The sequence below is a fragment of the Pelodiscus sinensis genome, chromosome 2 (genome assembly GCF_049634645.1).
Source record: "Pelodiscus sinensis isolate JC-2024 chromosome 2, ASM4963464v1, whole genome shotgun sequence".
In the NCBI taxonomy this organism is placed as follows: domain Eukaryota; kingdom Metazoa; phylum Chordata; order Testudines; family Trionychidae; genus Pelodiscus; species Pelodiscus sinensis.
The window spans coordinates 78,601,199-78,621,898 of NC_134712.1; the positions used below are offsets into that span (position 1 = coordinate 78,601,199).

The 20,700-nt window shown below is 44.0% G+C and overlaps 1 protein-coding gene across 2 annotated transcripts in view; it reads right to left on the reverse strand.

Moving 5' to 3' along the window:
* The window catches only part of GATA6 (GATA binding protein 6), a 31,653-nt gene extending 11,335 nt beyond the window's left edge, over window positions 1-20,318 (reverse strand). Inside the window, exons 1-6 of one of the 2 annotated variants that reach the window (XM_006139059.4) lie at window positions 20,105-20,318; window positions 18,052-18,959; window positions 12,313-12,479; window positions 8,576-8,701; window positions 7,247-7,334; window positions 7,052-7,158 (exon numbers count right to left, since the gene is read on the reverse strand). In XM_006139059.4, the coding sequence (XP_006139121.1) occupies window positions 7,052-7,158; window positions 7,247-7,334; window positions 8,576-8,701; window positions 12,313-12,479; window positions 18,052-18,940 (1,377 nt within the window). In that variant the 5' untranslated portion in view covers window positions 18,941-18,959; window positions 20,105-20,318. Of the gene's footprint in view, window positions 1-7,051; window positions 7,159-7,246; window positions 7,335-8,575; window positions 8,702-12,312; window positions 12,480-18,051; window positions 18,960-19,247; window positions 20,075-20,104 lie in introns of those variants that run through there. The other variant, XM_006139060.4, reaches the window with a different exon arrangement.
* Window positions 20,319-20,700: the final 382 nt, after the last annotated feature.

The following is a 20,700-nucleotide window of genomic DNA, read 5'->3' on the forward strand; positions in this document are numbered from 1 at the left end:
CTATAGGTGCCTAAATTTCCCAGCTGCCTACACTTCCTCTGGCAGAGTTCCCTAGAGCGGGGGAGCTGACAGCCTGTGTGAGCTCTTGGGCAAGGTGGGGGAGGTGGCAACTTCACGCTCCCAAAAGGGTAAGGGCCTCAGGCAGAAGGGGTGTGGCCAGTAGCTAGGGTTGCCAGGTGTCTGGTTTTGAACCGGACAGTCCAGTATTTGAGCTTCCTGTTTGGGAAACAAATTGAGAAATTATAAATGAGAAAATATAAATGTCCGGTATTTTCTAAATAAGATGTAATGTCAAGTGTGTCCAGTATTTTTATTGAAACCATCTGGCAACCCTACCAATAGCAGCCAGTCCCCACGCCACATGAAGTTCAGCACCCCCACCCCACCTCTCAGAGCACGTGGCACCGCGCTGTGTTGGGTGTTTTGAAGGGCCCGGAGCTCCAGCCGCTGGCAATGCCGCAGTAGCAGCAGTGGTGTCCGGGAGCCTCAGGCCCCTTTTAATCGCTGGGCTCCTGGGACAACTGCCCCCTTTGCTTCCCATTGGCAGGGCCTGCCATAGGGCCTACATTCCTGCAGAGGGGCATGCACACAGCCACCTCATTCCTGGCCACACCAAGTAGCTCCATGCCTAACTCACGCCTGTGCTCCAGCAGCTGTCTGATTATCTCACTTCAGGGCTTGGTCGACATGCTCAGAGGCCATCTTAGAGCTCTTCTCTCAGATTGGGCCCCACACACCACAACCCCGCAGGTGCCACCAGGCTTATGCCCGAGGGTCCGGTGTCAGAGGCCTCATCCACAATGTGAGAGGCCTGGGTTCACATGCCCACACTGCCTGATGTAGACCAGAGACTTGAAACCATGTCTCCCATTTCCTAGATGAATGCCGTAAACACTGGGCTACTCCATTGAAACTGTTCCCTTGTGTATAAAATGCCTAAATGTTCTGTGGGGCAGCATGAAAGAGATTGCCTCCATAAATCGCAGGTCTTACAAAAAATTGCCCAGGTCAAGCACTGAGTTTATCTGCGGGACAAGAGTGCATTAGGGTGGGTGGCTGGAGAAAGGCAGGTCCACAGGATTGTAGCCTCTTCCTGTGGGTTGGGCTGCAGGCAGCATCCCCCTCTCCCATGGCATCCTGAGTAGTCCCAGTTCTGACGCTGTGCACAGCCGAGCTCTGAGCGTGGAGGGAGGGGGACTGGCAAGAGTTCTGCTGGGGAAGCAGGGGTCAGGACTTGATGGATATGGGGTCTCTGCAGAGGGGTAACAGGCCAGCCAGGAGGAGCTGCTCTAGGGGTAGGGAGGTGGCAGTACTGCCAGGTGGAGATGGGAAGCTGGGAAGTCCTGCTGCTGGCAGTGGGGCCCACGCTCTGCCAGGAAGATGTGGGTTAGGCAGGGGGTTGGATCTGCTGCCCATTGAAGGGCCAGGCACTAGACCCTCCACATAAAGTCACCTACACCCTATGAGGCTGAAAAGATAGACTAAGAAGCCCTTGCCCAGAACTGACTCCTTGGGCTCTACCCTCCCCTTGGCCCTAGCAGTTGATCCCCCTCTGTAAGAGATGCCCCGAAGCTCACTAGTCATATAAAGATTTCCCCCTATCTCCCACCATCGGGGTGTCTCAGCACCATCCACAGCCCCACCTTTGGGCCTTTCCCTGGTACGGAGGCAGATGCTCATGGGGCATGAATCTCCAAAGGGCAGTTCAGCAAGGAAGTCTGGGAACCTTTGCCATAGACCAAGGAGGGGGGAGGCCAGGGGTCAAAACCTCGCTTCACATCAGAAAGGGATCTGAAAACCAGGTCTTCTGCATCTTGACTGTGCTCTAACCACTGGCTATTGGAAACAGGACTGACCTAGCTTGACTCCAGGAAAGGATCCACAGTGTGACTCCTAAGTGGCTCCTCACTTGCTCGGAGGGGTGGTGTCTAAGAAAACCTCTTGCCTTGGCATATCCTACTAGCTAGCTTTGACAGCTCCCTGCCCAGAAAGCTGGCTTTTAGTAATCCTTTTAGGCACCTAAATCTCCCCATGTCCCATTTACGAAGCCCAGTCACCTAATTCAGGGTGAAGAATTCCACTAGGCAGCAGAGCATCTAAATGTTGGGCACTGCAATGCTCAGCCTAAATTACTCATGTGAATTCCTCCCCATGTGTCTGTCTTTGAGGACAAATCCAGGGCAGTCATGGTGCTGTGAGAGTTCAAGAGGCAGAAACTGAAGGAAGTCAGGCTGGAAGAGATGAAGGAGGAAGATAGAGGAATTTGAAGTGGCAGAGTGGGATCCCAAAGTTGTAGTGAACCCTCTGCCTAACAAACAGATTTATTGGAGCATAAGCTTTCGTGGGCAAAGACCCACTTCGTGACATGCACGTGACAAAGTGGGTCTTTGCCCACGAAAGTTTATGCTCCAATAAATCTGTTAGTCTATAAGGTGCCAAAGGAGATTCAGACTAACTAAATCTGTTAGTCTATAAGGTGCTTTTGCAGATTCAGACTAACACGGCTACCCCTCTGATACTCTGCCTAACTGGCATTGCGCTAATAGTTCTCCCCTATGATATAAGACGCAGACAAACAGAACTACACTTGGTGGCTGTGTCTAGACTGGCAAGTTTTTCCGCAAAATCATCTGCTTTTGCGGAAAAACTTGCCAGCTGTCTACACTGGCCGCTTGAATTTCCGCAAAAGCACTGACAATCTCATGTAAGATTGTTAGTACTTTTGCGGAAATACTATGCTACTCCCGTTCGGGCAAAAGTCTTTTTCCGAAAAACTTTTGCGCAAAAGGGCCAGTGTTTTCCGCAAAAAAGCCCCGATCACGAAAATGGCGATCGGGGCTTTTTTGTGGAAAAGCGCATCTAGATTGGCCACGGACGCTTTTCCGCAAAAAGTGCTTTAGCGGAAAAGCGTCCTGCCAATCTAGACGCGCTTTTCCGAAAATGCTTTTAACAGAAAACTTTTCCGTTAAAAGCATTTCCGGAAAATCGTGCCAGTGTAGACGTAGCCATTTTGTACAAAAAAGCCTAAGATCTGCTGCCAATTTTATCTAGTCAGAGAGTCAGCCTTGCCTAGGAAATATTAGACATGGAGCCTATTCTCTCCCACCATGATGGCAGTGGAGATGTAAAGAGGCTATGCAGGATATTTAGGGAAGGGAAGTAGGGATTAATGAAGAGTCATGAGCTGCTGCCCTGAGTTACTAATTTTACAGTGCTTTAAAGATCTAAAGTGCTATCCTGTTTGTTACCGTGGCTTTGCTCAGCTGCCGGGATAATCTTTATTTATTCAAAGCACACTTAGAAATGTTCTTTGTTACATAAAACCTATTTTGGTAAAGATGGGAGGGTTCCCTTAATTTTCCAATGTCCGTACCCCTCCTATGACCCCGCCTCCATTTTCCCAACTCCCAACCACACCACTTTCTCTGAACATTATTCTTCTAAATACTGTTGTTTTCTTTCCTGCTGTAATCTGCTTTTAATAATGATTGACTTTAAAGTAAGTATGAATATAGCAAAAACAGAATTCTGTTGATTCCGTGACCATACACTATGTAAAAGTATATTTTAGTACTGTTGTAATTAATCCATTTGCCTATAATAAAAATGTATAAATTTAAATTTACTTTGATCTCTCCTTCATATTATGCCAACATAATGGCTAATATGTCATTAATTTCCAAGAGACAGACAACATTCCAGCATGGTAAGACTGCTGTCCATGCTATTGCTTCTCTAAGGACCCAACCCTAAAGTCCTTCTAAAAGCAAAATTCCAAGTGAAACCAATGGGAGTTTTTCCTTCATGAGGACTGCAGGATCAGGCCCTACATTAGAATATCACAATATTTATTTTTATGGCCCTTCTGAGAAAACTTTGTATTCTTTTCCACTCATTAAAAAACAAAACCAACCAAAAAAACAAAAATGTCACTAAGATTCTAAATTACAACACACTGACTCCAGTTTTTCCCTGAACAGACTCATAAAATTGCATTGGTATGCATTAATGGCCACATTTATCTGTATACACATTCATAAAACACACTCATTCAGTTACCATATCAACAGGAATGAAACAGTTCCAATACATTGATTGGGATGTATGGGGATAAGTGAGGGCAGTAACTGGCCTGTGATGCTTAAAATATATCATAACTAGGACAACAATAGACAAAAGGCCTGGTCAGTCCCATCATGCAGGGTGAAATTTGAAAGAGTGGAAGTGCTGTCCAGGAGCATAAGCTACAAAAATGTAGAGCACCATGATGGTTCCCCTAGAAGTAAGCCCAGGTGCTCCTCATGGACACCGGACACACAAAGTACTGGCATGTTGCACGGTGATAATGTCTGTTCCACAAGGGAGCATAATTAGGCAGAAGAGGCTACTCTGCATGGTGTCTCCTGGAAACAAGTGAAAAAACTTGCATGCTCGGGACATGCGGCTGCCCTGTGGTTCTTAAAGGAGCTGTGACCAAATTTTGCTCAAAAAAAGTTTTCCTTTTTTTTTTTTTTTTCCTGCTCAACAAGTTTGGCCCAGAGTACTGGCACCTTTTTTCTTACAAAAAAAAGCACGGATAATGGGGCATCCCAAAATCTCAGATGGAAATGCTTCCAAATATTGGGATGATCTAAGTCTGGATCTGGATCCAAATATTATAATTCATGCCCATTTCTGTTCCTCTAGCTTATATTTTAATTTTTTTAAACTTCTTCAACTAGGCAGGGCATAGAATCAACATTTAAGCCAGTATCTTTTCTTCAGGCTAACATCGGGTAAAATTCCCTGCATGAAATGTACAGTTTCAAAGCTGCTAAATTGAGTAACTAACTGTCTTTTAGATTATAAATACCTTCTTTTCTCCTCCCCCGCCTTCTTCCATTATTTTACTTTTAAAGGAAATGGAAAAGGTAGGGCTTGAAAATGAATGTTACTGACACAAATTCTGCTGAATTTTATTTCCATTAGATTTCCACATTACTAGGAACTCTTTTGGCAGCCTCCTGCAAAAGCATAACAAATTACTTTTGTACCAGCAAAGGAATTTGTTTTTTTCTAAATGATTCATTTAGCAATAACATTTCTGTGAATTGTAGGCAATAGTTTCTAAAACATCATATATTTTCCCCCTAATGTATTTTTTTTTATCAATTTGGCATTTTCCTATTTCTCAAAGAATAAGAATTAAGGCACTCAAAAAGTGCAGTGAACTACCTGGAATGAGACTGCGGGACTAGCCTTGATGTGCAAAGTTAACACTATCTCTTATGGCTTGAAGAAAGATATGAACTGGATGGGCTGTTGTATTCAACACCCAAATGACATCAAAATCTAAGTATGGGACACTTACAGCCCACTCAATTAGCCTCATTAGCAATGGCTCTACAATTGACACGATTTTTTTCCCTTTCTCCCCCTCTCCCTTCTTTTTCTGTTATAAATTTGGGGGTATTTTTTGTTCAAAATGGAAAAATGGAAGATCATTTGCCATTTTTACTCATTTGCCCACTAAAGTTAGTGGAGAATATAGAACTAAATGTTTTCTCTTATTGACTGCTTAGGAGACGGGAGGGCAAAAGGGAAGCCTGAACCCCAATCATTTTCCATTCTAGACCAAAGTTGCCATTTCAAATTTCCCTTCTTTTAATGAATTTTATTTATTTTTTAACTCTGAATTTTTTTCGTGTCAAATACAACCTTTTAATAATCTTGATTGATGGCATCAGAACCAAAAGTCCAGCATCTCTGTGCAGTTTTGTTGTAAACAAGGCCACAAACTACAAAATTTGCTGAAAGGTTATGTTGACAGTGAAACTGCATATTTCAAGAAGAAATCAAGGAAAGGAATTTGGATCAGGTGCCAGACTTACTGAAAAATAATTATGATAAACGAGCTTCTTTTTACTCATAAAGGAACCATTAAAGCCATACTAAAGGTATATTTTAAGGTAAATTATATAGTAGATGAAAATACAGAAGATTGCAAGGGTGCACGGGGAGTGGGAATGTAAACAAATAAAAGATGTTTATATGAAACTACTTTGCAATTTGAATTATAGTATATTTTATCCCAAGTGCCGATCTGAGGATGGCAAGAAGATGTGGCATATATGAGACTTCTAGAACATAGATGAAAATAGAAAGTTATGGTTAAATAAATAAGCTTTGGTGCAGTGAACCTCACAGGCTCAATCCTGTCAAGTGCTGAATAGCATCCACTTCCATCTTTCCACTGATTTCCATGACTTTGGATCAGGCCCTAAGCGCACATCTCAATTCATCTTGCCTGCAGACAGTCTTCAAGCAGGCCCCCCAATGGGAGAAAGGAGGGAGAGGGGCAAAGGGAACAGTTGTCCGGGGCCCCTTTAAATTGTCACCAGAGCACTGCTGAACAGCTCTGAGGGCTGGGGGAGGGGTGTCCAGAGCTGCAGTTCAGGTGGTGCTGAGGTCTAGCTGCCCTGCTCCTGCCTGTTCTGCCCGAGGCCCCCCTCCCACCTTGCCTGGGATCCTGCAGAAGCTGTCAGCCCCCCAGACAGCAGGATTGAGTTTTAAGCTTTTACTGGAAGTTTAAATTTTGTGTGTGAGGGGTGCTATGCATGCTTATCCATGTGCACATTTTAAATAACTTTTGGAAAGGATGAGTTGGGTAGTGTCTGGAATTGTACATGCATGTTGGCCAGCATTCAAGGAATTTGTGTTATGTGCACTAATGTTACTGATACTGTCACTATGCCGTGCATTGCTGTTATGTATAAAAAAAATGTTAAGATAAAACAATCTAGACTCTTCAAAACAAAATGTTTTTGTTTACACTTTGGTTGATTTAATCATAAAAATTATATAGATCTTAATTAAGAGGTTTGTAAATTACTTCAGCTTGTCCTTTTGTTTACATTTGCATGTAATTTCCTCAGAAAATCTTGCTCCAGTATCTGCTAACACAACTGAAGTTTGTTTAGATTATTGTACCGCTAGATAAGATAAAAGTGGAGATAACATACTGTACAGTGATCAGCTTGCTTACAAATAAAGATACTAGTTTATCACTTACCCCTGAGGCTGTAGATTGTGTGCTAGGGGAAGCATTTTTGCTACAATCATCTGAGTTAGTAGAAGACGTGGATGTTGGAGTCATAGGAACTGCATTATTATTGTTACCTGCAACAGCAGTAACTGTGATTAGTAACAAATATTATCAAGCATGACAAAATCCTTACATACAAATAGCCTTTCTTACTATATTTACCAGAACACGTCTTTGATTTATTTATGTTCTTTGGTTTTCGCTTTCTCGTTTGAATTCCTTCTTTTTTCATGGCAAGAGGCCGAGGAACCTAGAAGAGGAAAAAAGCAACACAGATCATTAAAATTTTGTATGTACAGCACTCAGCAGAAACTAAATTTTAACATAGGATCAAATGGTGCTACCAACCAAATCAATATAGAGTATTTTTATGGATTATATAGACTCCATTCTATAAAAAATGACTATTCTTTCTTTGTTCTATAGCAGTGATTCCAAAAAGCCTAAAGTTTTTGCTTAGCCAAAACTCTGATTTACTTCAGCTGGAGATTTTCATAAGAACAACAGGACTGGATTCTTATGATTTAGAAGCTGATCCTGCAAAACAGATAAACACAAAGGGTAGGATCTTATTCCTACTGACTCCAACTGGGAACAAGCCTCGACCTAAGTGCTTCTAGGACAGGTCTTTAAAACATAATATATGTTCTTTTTAAGTATCTATCCATGTGAACTAATGCACTATATTCAAATTTATCTTTACACAAAGAAAATACACAAATAGCTACTTTGGAGTCTGGGTCATTAAAGTCTCAGGGGGTAGCTGTGTTAGTCTGTAACTTAAAAAAAACAAGTAGCCCTGTAGCACCTTAGAGACAGACAGACAGACAGACAGACAGACAGACAGACAGATAGATAGATAGATAGATAGATAGATAGATAGATAGATAGATAGATAGATAGATAGATAGATAGATAGTCAGTATCATGAGCTTTCCTGGGCACAACCCAGAGCAATTACAACACCTTTTAAACAAAACATATGTATTCAAAATGAATATCAGTTGCCTCATTTTAAAAAGTTTTGGAAAATATAATCAATTATTATAATGTTTATAACCATCTTTAAGTTCTTTTTTTTAAAAAAAAAAGGCTGGACAACATATTCCTAAATTCAAATACTCGTGTCCTTCAAACTCTTATACATGTGTATAACTTTACTCACAAGATTTCCAAAATCTAGTGCTAAATGTATTCCATTTATATTTCACAGTACGGTTATTTTCATACATTATTTTTCTACATTTGCTGAAAAAGTATAACCAACCACTTACTAGCAAATGACATTCTGAATCATTTTTCTTAATCTTTACTTTAACTTGCATTTACAGAATTTTTAAGATAGCTTTATTTAGACTCTGATCCTGCCGCATAAAAGGAAAAGGGCACTTTGCTACTACTCACGTTAATGGATATTTCATAAGAGGTGTGCATGCAGGATCAGGCCCTTACTAAACAAGAATCAAACTTGGGATTGAAATAGCAGCTTACCCCATGAAGTTTCATGTAAAGGCCACAGGCATTGCATACTGGCTCGCCTTCTGCATTCCTACGCCACAAGGTTGTGGTTGTGGTGTGACAGTTGGCACAAGACAAACCAAGCCGTCTTGATGAAGGCTAGGGGGCAAGCACAAGTAAAGGAAAAAAATAACAAATATAAACATATGTACTTTGCCACTTAACAACTGGAGAGTGGAACAGATTGGTAAATGATGTATCAAAACTATGTTTAATACAAAGTCAGGGTAACAACATTTTACTCCTGTATGCTGCGTCACAACCTGATCCGATTAAGACCTGACTCCCTAACCCCAAAATGTGTGTGTCATTATCCTCATTTTTACAAACAGGGAAACTTATGCAAAGAGGTAATGAGGTTTTCCCAATTCTAGGGAGGCAAAATTAGAACTAAAGAGTTGCTGATCACCAGTTGTGTGTTCAGACAATGGGATCTCTTCACTTCCTTTGATAGCTTGGATATGAAAGGCAGCTGCAAAGTTTTTCACCAGATTTCCATCACAATGAAAACTGGGCAGTGAACATGTCTCTGCCATGTAGCTTTCAAAGCACGCTCTCTCTTTTCATAATGTACTACTATAAAGTAATGGTTTTCAAGGCACTTTTTTGTGTTGCCTTAAATTGCCTACTTTTAAGTATATTGCCTTAAATTGGTCTGAGAAGAAACTGAATCTTTTAATGACCCAGCCCAACAGTTGTGAAAAATGAACATTCCCGAATGGCAGGGACTCTGTTTAAAGCAAAAAGACAGCATGGTTCTCACAAACTAACTTCACCTGAAGGGCTGACAGCTGAAAACTTTTGTTTTGACATGGAAAAGGAACATGGAACAGATATCAAAAGGATTTAATATGTACAACAAACAGCGTAATTTTTGTAAACAAGTATTTATCACAAAGTGAAAAACAACATGGAACATAGCTTGGAGAAGAGTGCTCTCTCACTCTCTCTGTGTGTGAATGTTCTACGAAGTCAATAAATTGGTGTATGACAGCAAGGTCCATATTATAAACAAGCCATTTATGACACTCTTCAGTGGAGTTTGGAGCCAAGATGAAGCAACCTTGTATCAGAAATAACCATATAACAAAGAGCTTTATGACTGCAGACTATATATCATAAGTGAAGCCAGTCCTCATAAACATGTGAAATGAAGGTGAATGGGCTATAAAAGTTCCTGTAACAAGCGCTCTCTTTCACATTCATCACAAGCAAGGAATTTAAGCTACATAATAAATCTATTATTTTACAAAGTATTGCAATGTCAAAAAATCAGAGACTAGCCATGTTTGCAGGCTGTAACAATTTGCATAGAACAGACAGTTTCAGTGCATTGCATTCATCCCATCACAGCCATAAATAAAGAGTCCACAATAAGAGCTAATTTCTTAGGCACACGCCCTTTCCATTTGTGTCATTTACTGCTAGTTTGTGCAACATATCTGTTGACCTTTGGTACCACACCTGCCATACAGAAAACAAAAAATTGTTTTCAGAATGGTAAGTATTTTTCAGCGCTATAGTCAAGAATCTTGAATTTTATCTATTCATATCACTAAGTATTCAGCTATAATTTTACACCACACTTACAAAGAGAGAATAATAAAATAAATATAATTGCTTTGACTGGGTACTTTGGATCTAATTTGGATCTGGTTGAATACTGAAGGTAATATAATCGCCACACTGTAGTACAGGCTGAAACAAAGGCATTATATTATATACCAATTTAAGGCAATACTAAAAGTATTGTAGCAAACAATTAATACTGAAATAGAATTTGTCATATTAATAAAAGAAAAAGATACACGCTGCTTTCAAATTTTCCTTTCTTTCCTAAAGCAAAATTACTGTTGAAAGCAATAGCGCTGCATGTGTACAATGTAAATAGGATTTGGCCCCAATGTATATGCTGCGTTTTCCAATATGTACATAGTTGGATCTTATTACAATTTTTTCTTTTCTTTTTGTTTCCATGAAAATTGGTGTAAGTCTCAATATATTTTATAGTCTCTGTGTTCTAGAATTGTCTGCATCATGGTTGTAAATAACATCTAATTTATCTAAAAAACTATTTCACTTTCAAAAAGTTTTGGCACTAAAATGAAATAAAAAATCTTGGCTTTCCTGTTGCAGGAGTTTTACCACTGACTTCAGTAACAGTAGGATAAGGGCCAAAATATGCTTATCATCTTAAAACCATTTTTATTATATACTTCCAGATGTATGAATATACAATCATACATAATATATAATTTGGGCATATTTATTTAGAATAGATTACTATATGTTTCATAGAAAACTGTAAAGCATTTATTTCATTGAGGTGTCAGATTGAAATTGCTGCAATTTATTATGTTCTATGCAAAAAAAAAAAAAAAAAAAAAAAAAAATTAAACCAGAAATGCCATGGACCAGGCCCTTAAGCTCGGGTGTATCTGTTCTGTGCCTTAAAAGTTAGGAACGCTATAATCATTTACAACAGCTGAGGATATGGCCTCATGTGTGCTGCATTTGTTTCTGTTAATTAGATTACACCATACTTAATAAAATTTGCTAAATAACCAGTTAAGAAATTATCCAAAAGTGATTAACTTTTGACTTAATGAATTCTTTGGTTTAAGGGCACTCTGCAAGATGACTGTTGACATGATAAAGAAAATGTGGCTTTTAAAAGCTTGTTTAGTATGGTTTTCTTCCAGGTATTGGAGCTGATGATAAAATTTCTTTTTATACAGTAGAAATATGAAGGAACTTCAGCCGCTGATGTGACTGAAAGTGTTTTAAAGCGTGATCAATTTTGTTACACTGTCTTTTTTTTCACACTGGGGTCCAAACATCAGTTTGGATTATGTCAATGTTATTGATTATAACTTGCCCACTAATGGCAATTATCAAAAAGAGAATTCTCTTTCTTTTCTATCCTCAACTCTGATTTATTAGAGATGGTTCCTTCTTGTTCCATTTTCTCCTTCCCTCTTTAGTGCCAGTGCTGAATGGGGTTCTGGTTTGTAGTGTTTGTTCCTCCCTGGTTTTTAATGTGCATTTTTTTGACAAATTATGGTTCATTTTAGGAGCAAAACAAAACAAAAGCTTTTATCTGATTTAAACAATTGGTTTTCCTTGAATTTTATAAACAAAAATATTGGCAAAAAAATGAGCTCTTTGCAAATAAGGTAGCCCCCTGGACAAACAAGTTTCATCATTGCAAAAAAACTGGTATTTTCAGTGTACCGGTATGTTGTTAGAAGTCTGTTTTGCTTCTTTGAAGGGGGGTTTATTCATTTAAAAAAAACATCCTCTCCCACATTAGCTTGCATCTTCACTCCTGTTAAAGCAGCATTTCTGCTGGGTTAAACAAATTAATTTCTGCCCCTCAGGGCAGGATGGCCCTAAACCTGAGCCTTTAAGGTGCTGGTTCCACTGGAAGCTGTGGGCATTGAAGGCCAGAGATTGCTTAGTTGGGTCAATAGGATTTTTGCTCTTGAGTTCAGCGGGAGCAGGACTGAACCCTACACTGCTGGCTGAATCCGGCAATGTGTGAGAGGGCAGAAGGAACTAAAAGGCACTTTGTGAAAACTAAAACGGCAGGGTCAATCCCTAGGGGGACATTTCAAGGCCTGTAATGTTGGCAGCGCTACTGTTCACACTGAAAAAGGTGTGACTCCAGTTTCTGAGGCTGGAATGAGGACAGGCGCTGGCTCACTCACCACTCGCTTCTGGGGTTTGATGAGGGGCCTGCTTAGGCCGTTCATTTTGGTGTACAGCCCGCAGGCGTTGCACAGATAGTTGCCGGTGCCGTCCCTTCTCCACAGGGGGGTCTGAATGGAGCCGCAGTTCACACATTCTCGGCTCTCGGACAGATCTTCCAGCAGGTCTGATGGGGGGGACACAGACAAAGGCAGGCGCGTTAGCAGCGAAAGCGCGGGAGAAGGGGGCAGAGGAGCAGAGCTGGCTTGCCCATGCCCCTTTGACTCATCCTCATGAGAGCCCTTTGCAAAGCCCCGCGCGTGGGAAAAAGTCCTGCGAATCCGGAGTGAACCGAGAGACCCCGCCGCGCACCCCCACCCCAACCTGCGTCCCTCTGTGCGCTCTGCTCCCGGCTCTCCGGGCGCAGCAAAACAGGCGAAAGAAAGCGGCCCATTTGCCATCTTTGTCCCGCAGGGGCTTTCCCGCGATCATTACAGCCCCAGGTTACGGCCCCTTAGCGCCAGTCACAACACCGCGCTGCGGAGAATTCGGATCTCTCGCCAGTTAGCTCAGCTGTTCGACACAGCGCCGGTGAGGAGTTTTTTAACCCAAATGGCCTTGATACCCGCGCTCCTCACGTGAGAACGCGGGACAAACCTTCTACCGACAGAGAGACACCGAAGAGGAGCATTTTAATTCTTAGCAAATATAAATAAACGGCCACCCAAAGAGGAAGGATTTTTCCCTCCTGCGGGCCAGATCCTTCTCAGGCTGAACGAGAATTTTGCCGCAGTGAAAACGGCAGAGTCGGCTGCTCTGCTAGGTCAGTTAAAATGCAATCGCGTAAAAAGTGAGACTGAAAATCACACGGTGAGATACCAAGTTTCGTTTTAGTCGGACCGAATGTATGTGGATTTCATAGAACATTATTTTGCGTGCCTCCACTGAATAGAATAGTATTTGCAACCAGAACTCGTCCCCATGTTCTTTACATTGTGTATTGATTGTATTATATAGAATGAAGCGATACATTAAAAGGCATTTACACAGGACATAGGTATCGTTACTCAGAATCAATATGGGGGGATTTCAAAAACTGTTAAATGCGTGGCAAAAATGCCCACGTTTCAAAGTCTACTTGGAAATCGAGCTGTAATAATTGCAGATTGGAAGTGACATTATTTTTTGACAAATAATTCTCATTTATGACTAAGCAAAAGTGTTTGATCCTTTCAGATTCTTACTGAAAAAATACTTTACAACTTATTCAAAATTCAATACAAAGAAAGTGCGTGCTAACTGGATTTTACTAAGTCTGTGTAGTTCAGACAATAATTTGACTTGGTGAAGGGGGAAGAAACTTTAACACTTATACAAAGTTGGAAAATACTTAACATTTTATCACAGGGCCCTAATAGCTACTAAACAGTTAATAAAGATATACCGGTTAGGCAAAGAATAAATAAATTTCAACTATAACAAGCAAACACTTTGGCCTGGAAAGACCTTTATATTCTTTTATCTGAATCATCTCTCCATACTCAAAAATAAAGATCAATTAAATATTTATATTCTCACATATATTGTACAGAGATCATTTCAAATATTTTACTTCTATATCACTTTTTTCCTATAAGAGAAGATGAAGCCATTGGTACAAAGGGTAGCTTCATAATTGATTCTTGGCCCCTTCTAATGCCCTGTTCTACCTGCTTTTGTTAGTGGTGAGATTACTTTTTTATGTTTCATTTATTAGCTTTATGTTCCAAAGTGAAAGAGATCTTGTAAATGTCAAATAAGCATTTGATATAACTGTTTGAGGATGGTAAATGAACTTTGGCTAGAAAGAAATTGTATTCCCTTTCCTTCCCATTTTTTCCTCCTCCCCTCATTTACAAAAATTGCAAGTTAAAATGAAATCAGAATATTGCAGAGTCCAGAGACCACAGTTCAAATTACACTGTCAGCTTGTAACTCTTAACACATCACTAAGATTTATTAATCTTTGCACTAAAACCCGCCTTTGAATACTGTAATCAGTAAAATGCTTAAGGCTTCAAGGACACTGGAGTTAAACAGTTATTTTTCCCAACTGTGTGTTTTAAACTGTTACCTTCATGCCTATGGAAAGAAATTCTACAGAGGTAGTATTTCTCCAGCCCATAGAATAGTTTGTCCTTCATTCATGGTAGATATATATTTATAACTATAATAAAAGACTATAGCTTTAATTATTCAGTAAAAAGTAGGAACTCTCTTACAAGATATGAGAATTCTGTCATTCTGTTGAGACTTCTGATTCCATTAAGTTATAAGAATTCTGTAATATTTATGCCTTACATTTAAAAAAGAGCTTGATTGCAGACATTCTATTTATGTGGCGAGAGTTGATATTATTTGAAAAAATATGTACACTGGGATTTGTTTTAAATATAGGAGTCTAACTGGCAGAAACAAAAAACTATATTTATCATTAGTCAGAAGTAATGTGTTAGAAACAGTAGAAAGATTTGTTTGTTTTATTTTTAAACTTTGTGTAAATCTCCCTAAACCCATTATTTTCCTCTCCAACAAACTAATTTCCCTCCTTTGAGTTTTCAACAAGAACAAAGGAGCATGTCTGGAATAATATTAGGAGACCAACAGAAATCTGTAGTAGACATTATAAGTTGTATTAGTGATACCCGTTTATAATGATTGTACTACAGTAAATTGACTGTCATAATTATTATAGTATATTATATTATATGTCAATGGGGATGTTAAAGCTGCAAACTGGAACTTTTAGGTATGCTTTATAGAGAACTCTTAAATAAACGAGCATTTGTACTAAAGGGATATTGTAGAGAACTTCAATTTAGGGAGGGCTCTACCTGGCATATTCGCCTCTACTTTAATGTTACATCAAGAATATACTAGATTTTTTTAAAAAAACCAGCAGTCCTGTGGAACCTTAGAGACTAACAAATATATGAGCTTTCCTGGGTAAACCCACTTAATCTGCCCATTTTCATCTGATGAAGTGGGTTTTACCCACGAAAGCTCATGATGTCTCATACATTTGTTAGTCCCTAAGGTGCCACAGAACTGCTCTTTGTTTTTAAAGTTCCAACTAACAGGGCTATCCGTCTGAGACTTTATCCTAGAGCTTGACATCCTCTTAAAGTAATGGAAAGGGGGACACCATACAGAAGTTGTGCTGAGATTGTATTGTGCAATGTAGTTGTACCCGGTGGTCCCAGGATCTTAGCGAGACAAGGTCGGTGAGGTGATATATTTCATTGGGCCAACTGCTATTGGTTGAGAGAGACAAGCGTTGGAGCTATAAAGTCATCCTTAACTCAGATCCGAGGAAGAGCTCTGTCTCTCTCACCACAGAAGTGGTCCAGTGAAAATGATAGTCCCTCCTCACCCACAAACATTATAGATAGGTTGCATTCTACCCCGAATTTAGTCTAAGCCTGGTTAGTGGTGGGGGGGGGGGGGAAGAGATTTTGAAGTGTGGCGATTGACAGGACACCTGTGGTTTGTGGTTGGGATATACACGCTTTGCTTGGTCCTAAGCTGAATCGTTCCTGGGGCTCTTATTTCTTTCACAGTAAGACCTTAACCCAGCTTTGAAGTCTCTTTATCTTCAGCAGCCAATAACTCCCCCCACCACCTTGCGCATCCCCACACCTTTTCGGTCACATGGTCACCAACTCATCTCCAGAAAAGTGTGTGGCCAGGGGCACAGAGTTAGCAACATTCAATTGTACACCGTAAAAGACTTTCCCGGCACATGTCACGCTTAATATATTATCACGTTTCCCCAGAGACCGGGCTGAGAGATCGGGGCGGGATATACCACCAATTTACTCGTCTGAACACTGTGCAAAAGAAACAAAAAAATGCGTTCCTGGCGGAATACATGAGGAGAGTGTATCGGATATTTGCGAAGGAGAAGCAGTGATCCAGCAACAGATCCAAGCTCAGAAATGTGCCCGCTCGCCCTTCCTCGCAGCGCTAACCCTCCTTCCTTAATTTCTTGCTGTGTAGACTAGGGCTTCCCATTCCTTCCTTCCTCTTCAAATCTATTCATGAGCCTTTTCCCTTTCCGCCCCTTGCTAGTCTATGAGACTTTCGATTCCCATATCCCTCTTCTTAAGCAAATGAATGGCTCCTTCCTTGCAGATTTGATCCAGGACGGTTGTCTTTAACTTTGAAAGCTTTGCCATTCAGCGTCCGTGTTGCAAGCGAGAAGAGTTTTCTGCTTTGCTCTTTCGCTGCGATCTCTAAAAAATAACCATCTTCACTCTCTGTCTCATGTTCGTATACAAGAGAGTGGGACTTCAAATGCCTACATTACATATAAAAAAACCAATAGACTAGTAACACCTTAAAGACTTAACAAAACATAAGGTGCTACTAGTCTATTGTTGTTTTTAAAGTTTTCCCTGTTACAAACTAACTCGGCTACCCCTCTGAAGCTTTTGTACATTAAATATGTTGTATCGGAGTCCCGGAGAAGGACTGTTTATGGAACAATCAAAAGATTTTCAAATCGAACTCCTGTTTTTTAAAAATCTAAAGAACAGGAGATAGACCCAAGGGAAATCCTACTGAATCCACGTTCATGAAGTATTTATTATTAGTTTGATAGGCAAAAGCAAACGCAAAATTATATTCGGTCTGAAGAGAATGCCCTAACCAAAAAATCAGCCCTACGGTTAATTTCATAAAGTTTCTTTCTCTAAAAAGACGCTGACATCAGTCAATTTCTCTACCGGGGCCTGCTTGTGTCAGCGTTTTTTTAATACAAATGTCCATTGATTTTAATATAAAACTTGCGAACACTGCGTGTGTCTTTTGGAAACCACAAAAATCCATTGAACAAGTCTCGGTTAATTTGCCAGAATCGTTGGTTTCGAAGAGAAGACGCAATTTACACTGCATTTTTCACTCTCTCTTAATCGAATTATGTTAATATGGGGGAAGCACGGGTATAGACACACATTTGGAAGTGACATACATTAACCGATTCTTTTCTTTAAAAAATAAAATTAAATTTAAAAGACCAGGCTTACAAAATTGATTAAAATTCTTCTCACGAAGGCCATATTTTTTTAATTACAGAAAACAAGGCAGTGCTGTTTATTGCGTTTGCATTACCGGCCCCCTGCCAACCACATCACCAAAGCCACGCCATTCAAAATCACCCAAAGAATGGGGGTCTCACAATACTTCCAGTGGTACTTCAAAACCCCTGTTCCTGCTCACAACTCAGGAGAAAGAAACTTAAGAAACACCTGAAGATCAGAGATCTGGTAGGATCCCTATTTACCAAACTGCAGGCATATTCAGCCAAAGAATAGGTTTGTGCTAATAAAAAAAGGCTGCACACAAGTCAGTATCTCTCACTCACTCACTCACTCACTCACACACACGCCAGGATCTTAACATTTACTCCACCGTCCTGCTCGAAGCCTCCCCCTCAACGGAGACAACACAACAACCAAGGCCTAATAATTAGACTGAAGTTGCCATCTGCTTCCCTCTCACTTCCTCCCCTGTCCACCCATCTCCACAACCACAGCGCCAGCATTGCAGCAGAAAAAACACAGGTCGGCCCCACATACAAATGCCGCCTCCTCTTGCAGGGAAATCTCCCCCCCCCCCCTCCGGTCTTCCCAGCCCGCGGTATCTGTCGGGAGCTTTGCCTGCCCCTCCGCCAGCCCAAGCCGGTGGCGAGGCCTGGCACCGGGGCGCTGCGCTCTTACCTGCGCTGGGAGCCCGCACGGGGATGGGGGTGGCCCGGCTCTGCAGACAGTGGAGCATGGAGTTCTCAAAGGGTCCCGTGGGCCAGGCCGGGGCGAGCTGGGGCCCCACGTAGGAGGGGTAGTGGCCGGGGTAAGATCCGTTCAGAGGCCGGCCCAGCGGGTTGTACTGGTCCCTGGCGTTGAGGCTGCTGCTGTAGCCCCCGGGCTCTCGGGAGGCCCCGTTGGCCATGGGCGGGCTGGGGGAGTAGGGGAAGCGGCCCGAGGGGTGCGAGCCGCTGCCGTTGCTGTACGAGGGGCTCTCCGAGGCCGGCTGGGGCCAGCCCGAGTGGCTGCTGCCCGGGTGGCTGGGCTGGGCGGCCCCGCTGCCTTGGAGGTAGGGGAGGCTGGGCAGCATGGAGCCCACGCGCGTGGTGGGCACGTAGACCGGGGAGCTGGTCGTGGAGTGCATGAAGCTGCCGGCGGAGCCATCGTAGGGGGCGGGCGGGCCTTGGCTGGCCGAGATGGCCAGGGTCTGGTACATCTCCTCGGGCTGCTCGGCGCCGTAGGGGCTCAGCTTGGAGCCGCGGCTGGACCAGAGCAGCTTGTTGGTCTGGTCTAAATCCGCGAAGAGCAGGATGTCCTCCCAGCTGGGCAGGCTGGAGGCGTGGGGGGCTCCGAAGTGCACGTAGGGGCCGAGCAGGGACCTGCCCTCGGCGGGAGGCGGCGGCCGGGTCGCTTCGGGCTCCTGCTGCGGCGTCTTGGAGGAGCCGCGCTCGGCCGGGGAGCAGCAGGAGGACGACGGCGAAGGAGGAGAGGGGCCCGGCTCCCTGGCGGGGAAGGGGCAGGGGGAGTCGCCAGCGTCCGCGCCGCACCGCTTCACCACGCACCAGCCGCCCTCAGTCAGGGCCATCCAGGTCCCCGGCTATGCTCTGGGGGGGGGGGGGGCACAAAGGAGAAGAGACAAAACACAGCAAGTTAGCAACCAGGCCCCAGCGCGTCCCTCTGGGCTGCGCCCCGCTGGGGGGCTGGGGGCCGCTCTAAGCGCTGTCGCCTGGACGGCTCCCGGCGGGAGGCGGCTCAGACAGCAAAGGTCATTAACACCCCGCAACCCTCCCCCCCCCCCCGCCCCGCCCGGCAGCCTCCGAGCAGGGCGCGCTAGCAGGGGGCCACCCCCCAGCAGCGCGTAGGGACCCTGGCTCCAGGCTGGACTTTCCCACCTTATCTCGGGCCGCAGATGGCAAATGAAGAGCCGCAGGGGGGAGCGAGGCGTTTCTTGTGGGCTACCCACGCGCCCCTTCCTCCTGTGCCGCTGCGTGAGTCACCGGAATTCCTTCCACGGGGAACACAATTAGCAATGGCCCGGGCACGGCTCTTTCTAGCCCGGGGGAAACACACACGCGGCGCGGCATCAAGACGCGCCTTCCCCTGCGCCTTCCCCTGCGCTTCAGACAAAAGGTCACCCAAGAGGAGGAGGGAGCCCAAGCCCACCCAGGAGGGGCGATCTCAGCAGGGCACCGGGAAGCTGGTGCCAGCCCGCGCCGGTTACTCGGGGCCTCTGGAGTTGCAAGTCCAAGCCCAGCAGGAGCGCACCTTGGGAAGGGCACCGATCCACAGGCAGCGAACGCCCACTGAGCTCTGGGGACCAGGCAGAGATCACACTGCGGTCGGGAGCCCCCCACACCCCTTCCTCCCCCTCCCCCAGCCCGGTGCCAAGTCCTTGGAGTAGAAGGAGAGAAAGCGAAAGAGTCTGGAGAAGGGGGAAGTGTCAGCCGCTCCAGCAACAACAGTGGGGCGCGCAAGTCTCCTTCTCCGAGCGTCCCAAACCTCCTCGGGGCTCTTAAGATAACCACAATGACCAGCAATCCCAGCACACAAACCCCCTTGCAGATAGGCGCAAAATGCGTCTCTCTCTTTGCAAGATAACTGGGAGATAAGGGGCGGACAGATAAGGCTTCCAGGAAAGGGAGCAGAAGTTTGTCCAGAGCGACTCCTCCTGCCCCGCCAGAGCCCTCCGCGAGCCCGGGTGGTGCCTTAAATCAAGAGGTACGAGAGGGAGCAAAATCAGTCAGCAAACCTCTGGCGATCGCTTGGCATTGGCTTCCTCACTCGGGGCTCAGCGGGCTGTAATCCAGTGAGCGGAGAGCGGCAAACTCGAGTCCTGCGGCTCCTGCGAGCGGCTCATGTTATAAAAAGGAGAGAGGAGGCGCCTCTCGCAGCCCTGCCGGAAAACTGCAGCCAGCACGTCCTGATTGGATTCAGTGAGCCCTAAACAAACAGTGCGCTCCGGAGGGGTGCCAGTCCCTGCGCGAGTCCCAGGGCAGACGCGCCGCTCCTGCCAGCGCTGGCGTGAGAGGCAGACGAGGCGAAAGGGGCTGCGCGCTGCATGCGGGGGGAGACAGAGGTCAGGAAGCGATCTCCCGAGACAGCAGTGCTAGGCAGTGCTCAGCCAGGGGGGTCAGTGACTAATCCCGAAGTGGCACGCTCGCAACAACGCCCTGCCAGCACACCCCTTTGCCCAGGTAGATTCCCTCCGAGGCGTTTTCTACCTAAGCAGCCAGCGCGCTCTGCTCCCCGGCCAGAAACAGACAATGCAGGTGGAGTTTTTTCACTAAAAGCCTATTTCATCGGTGATTTTCATTTCCCACAGCCCCCCTCCCCCTGCGGGACCCC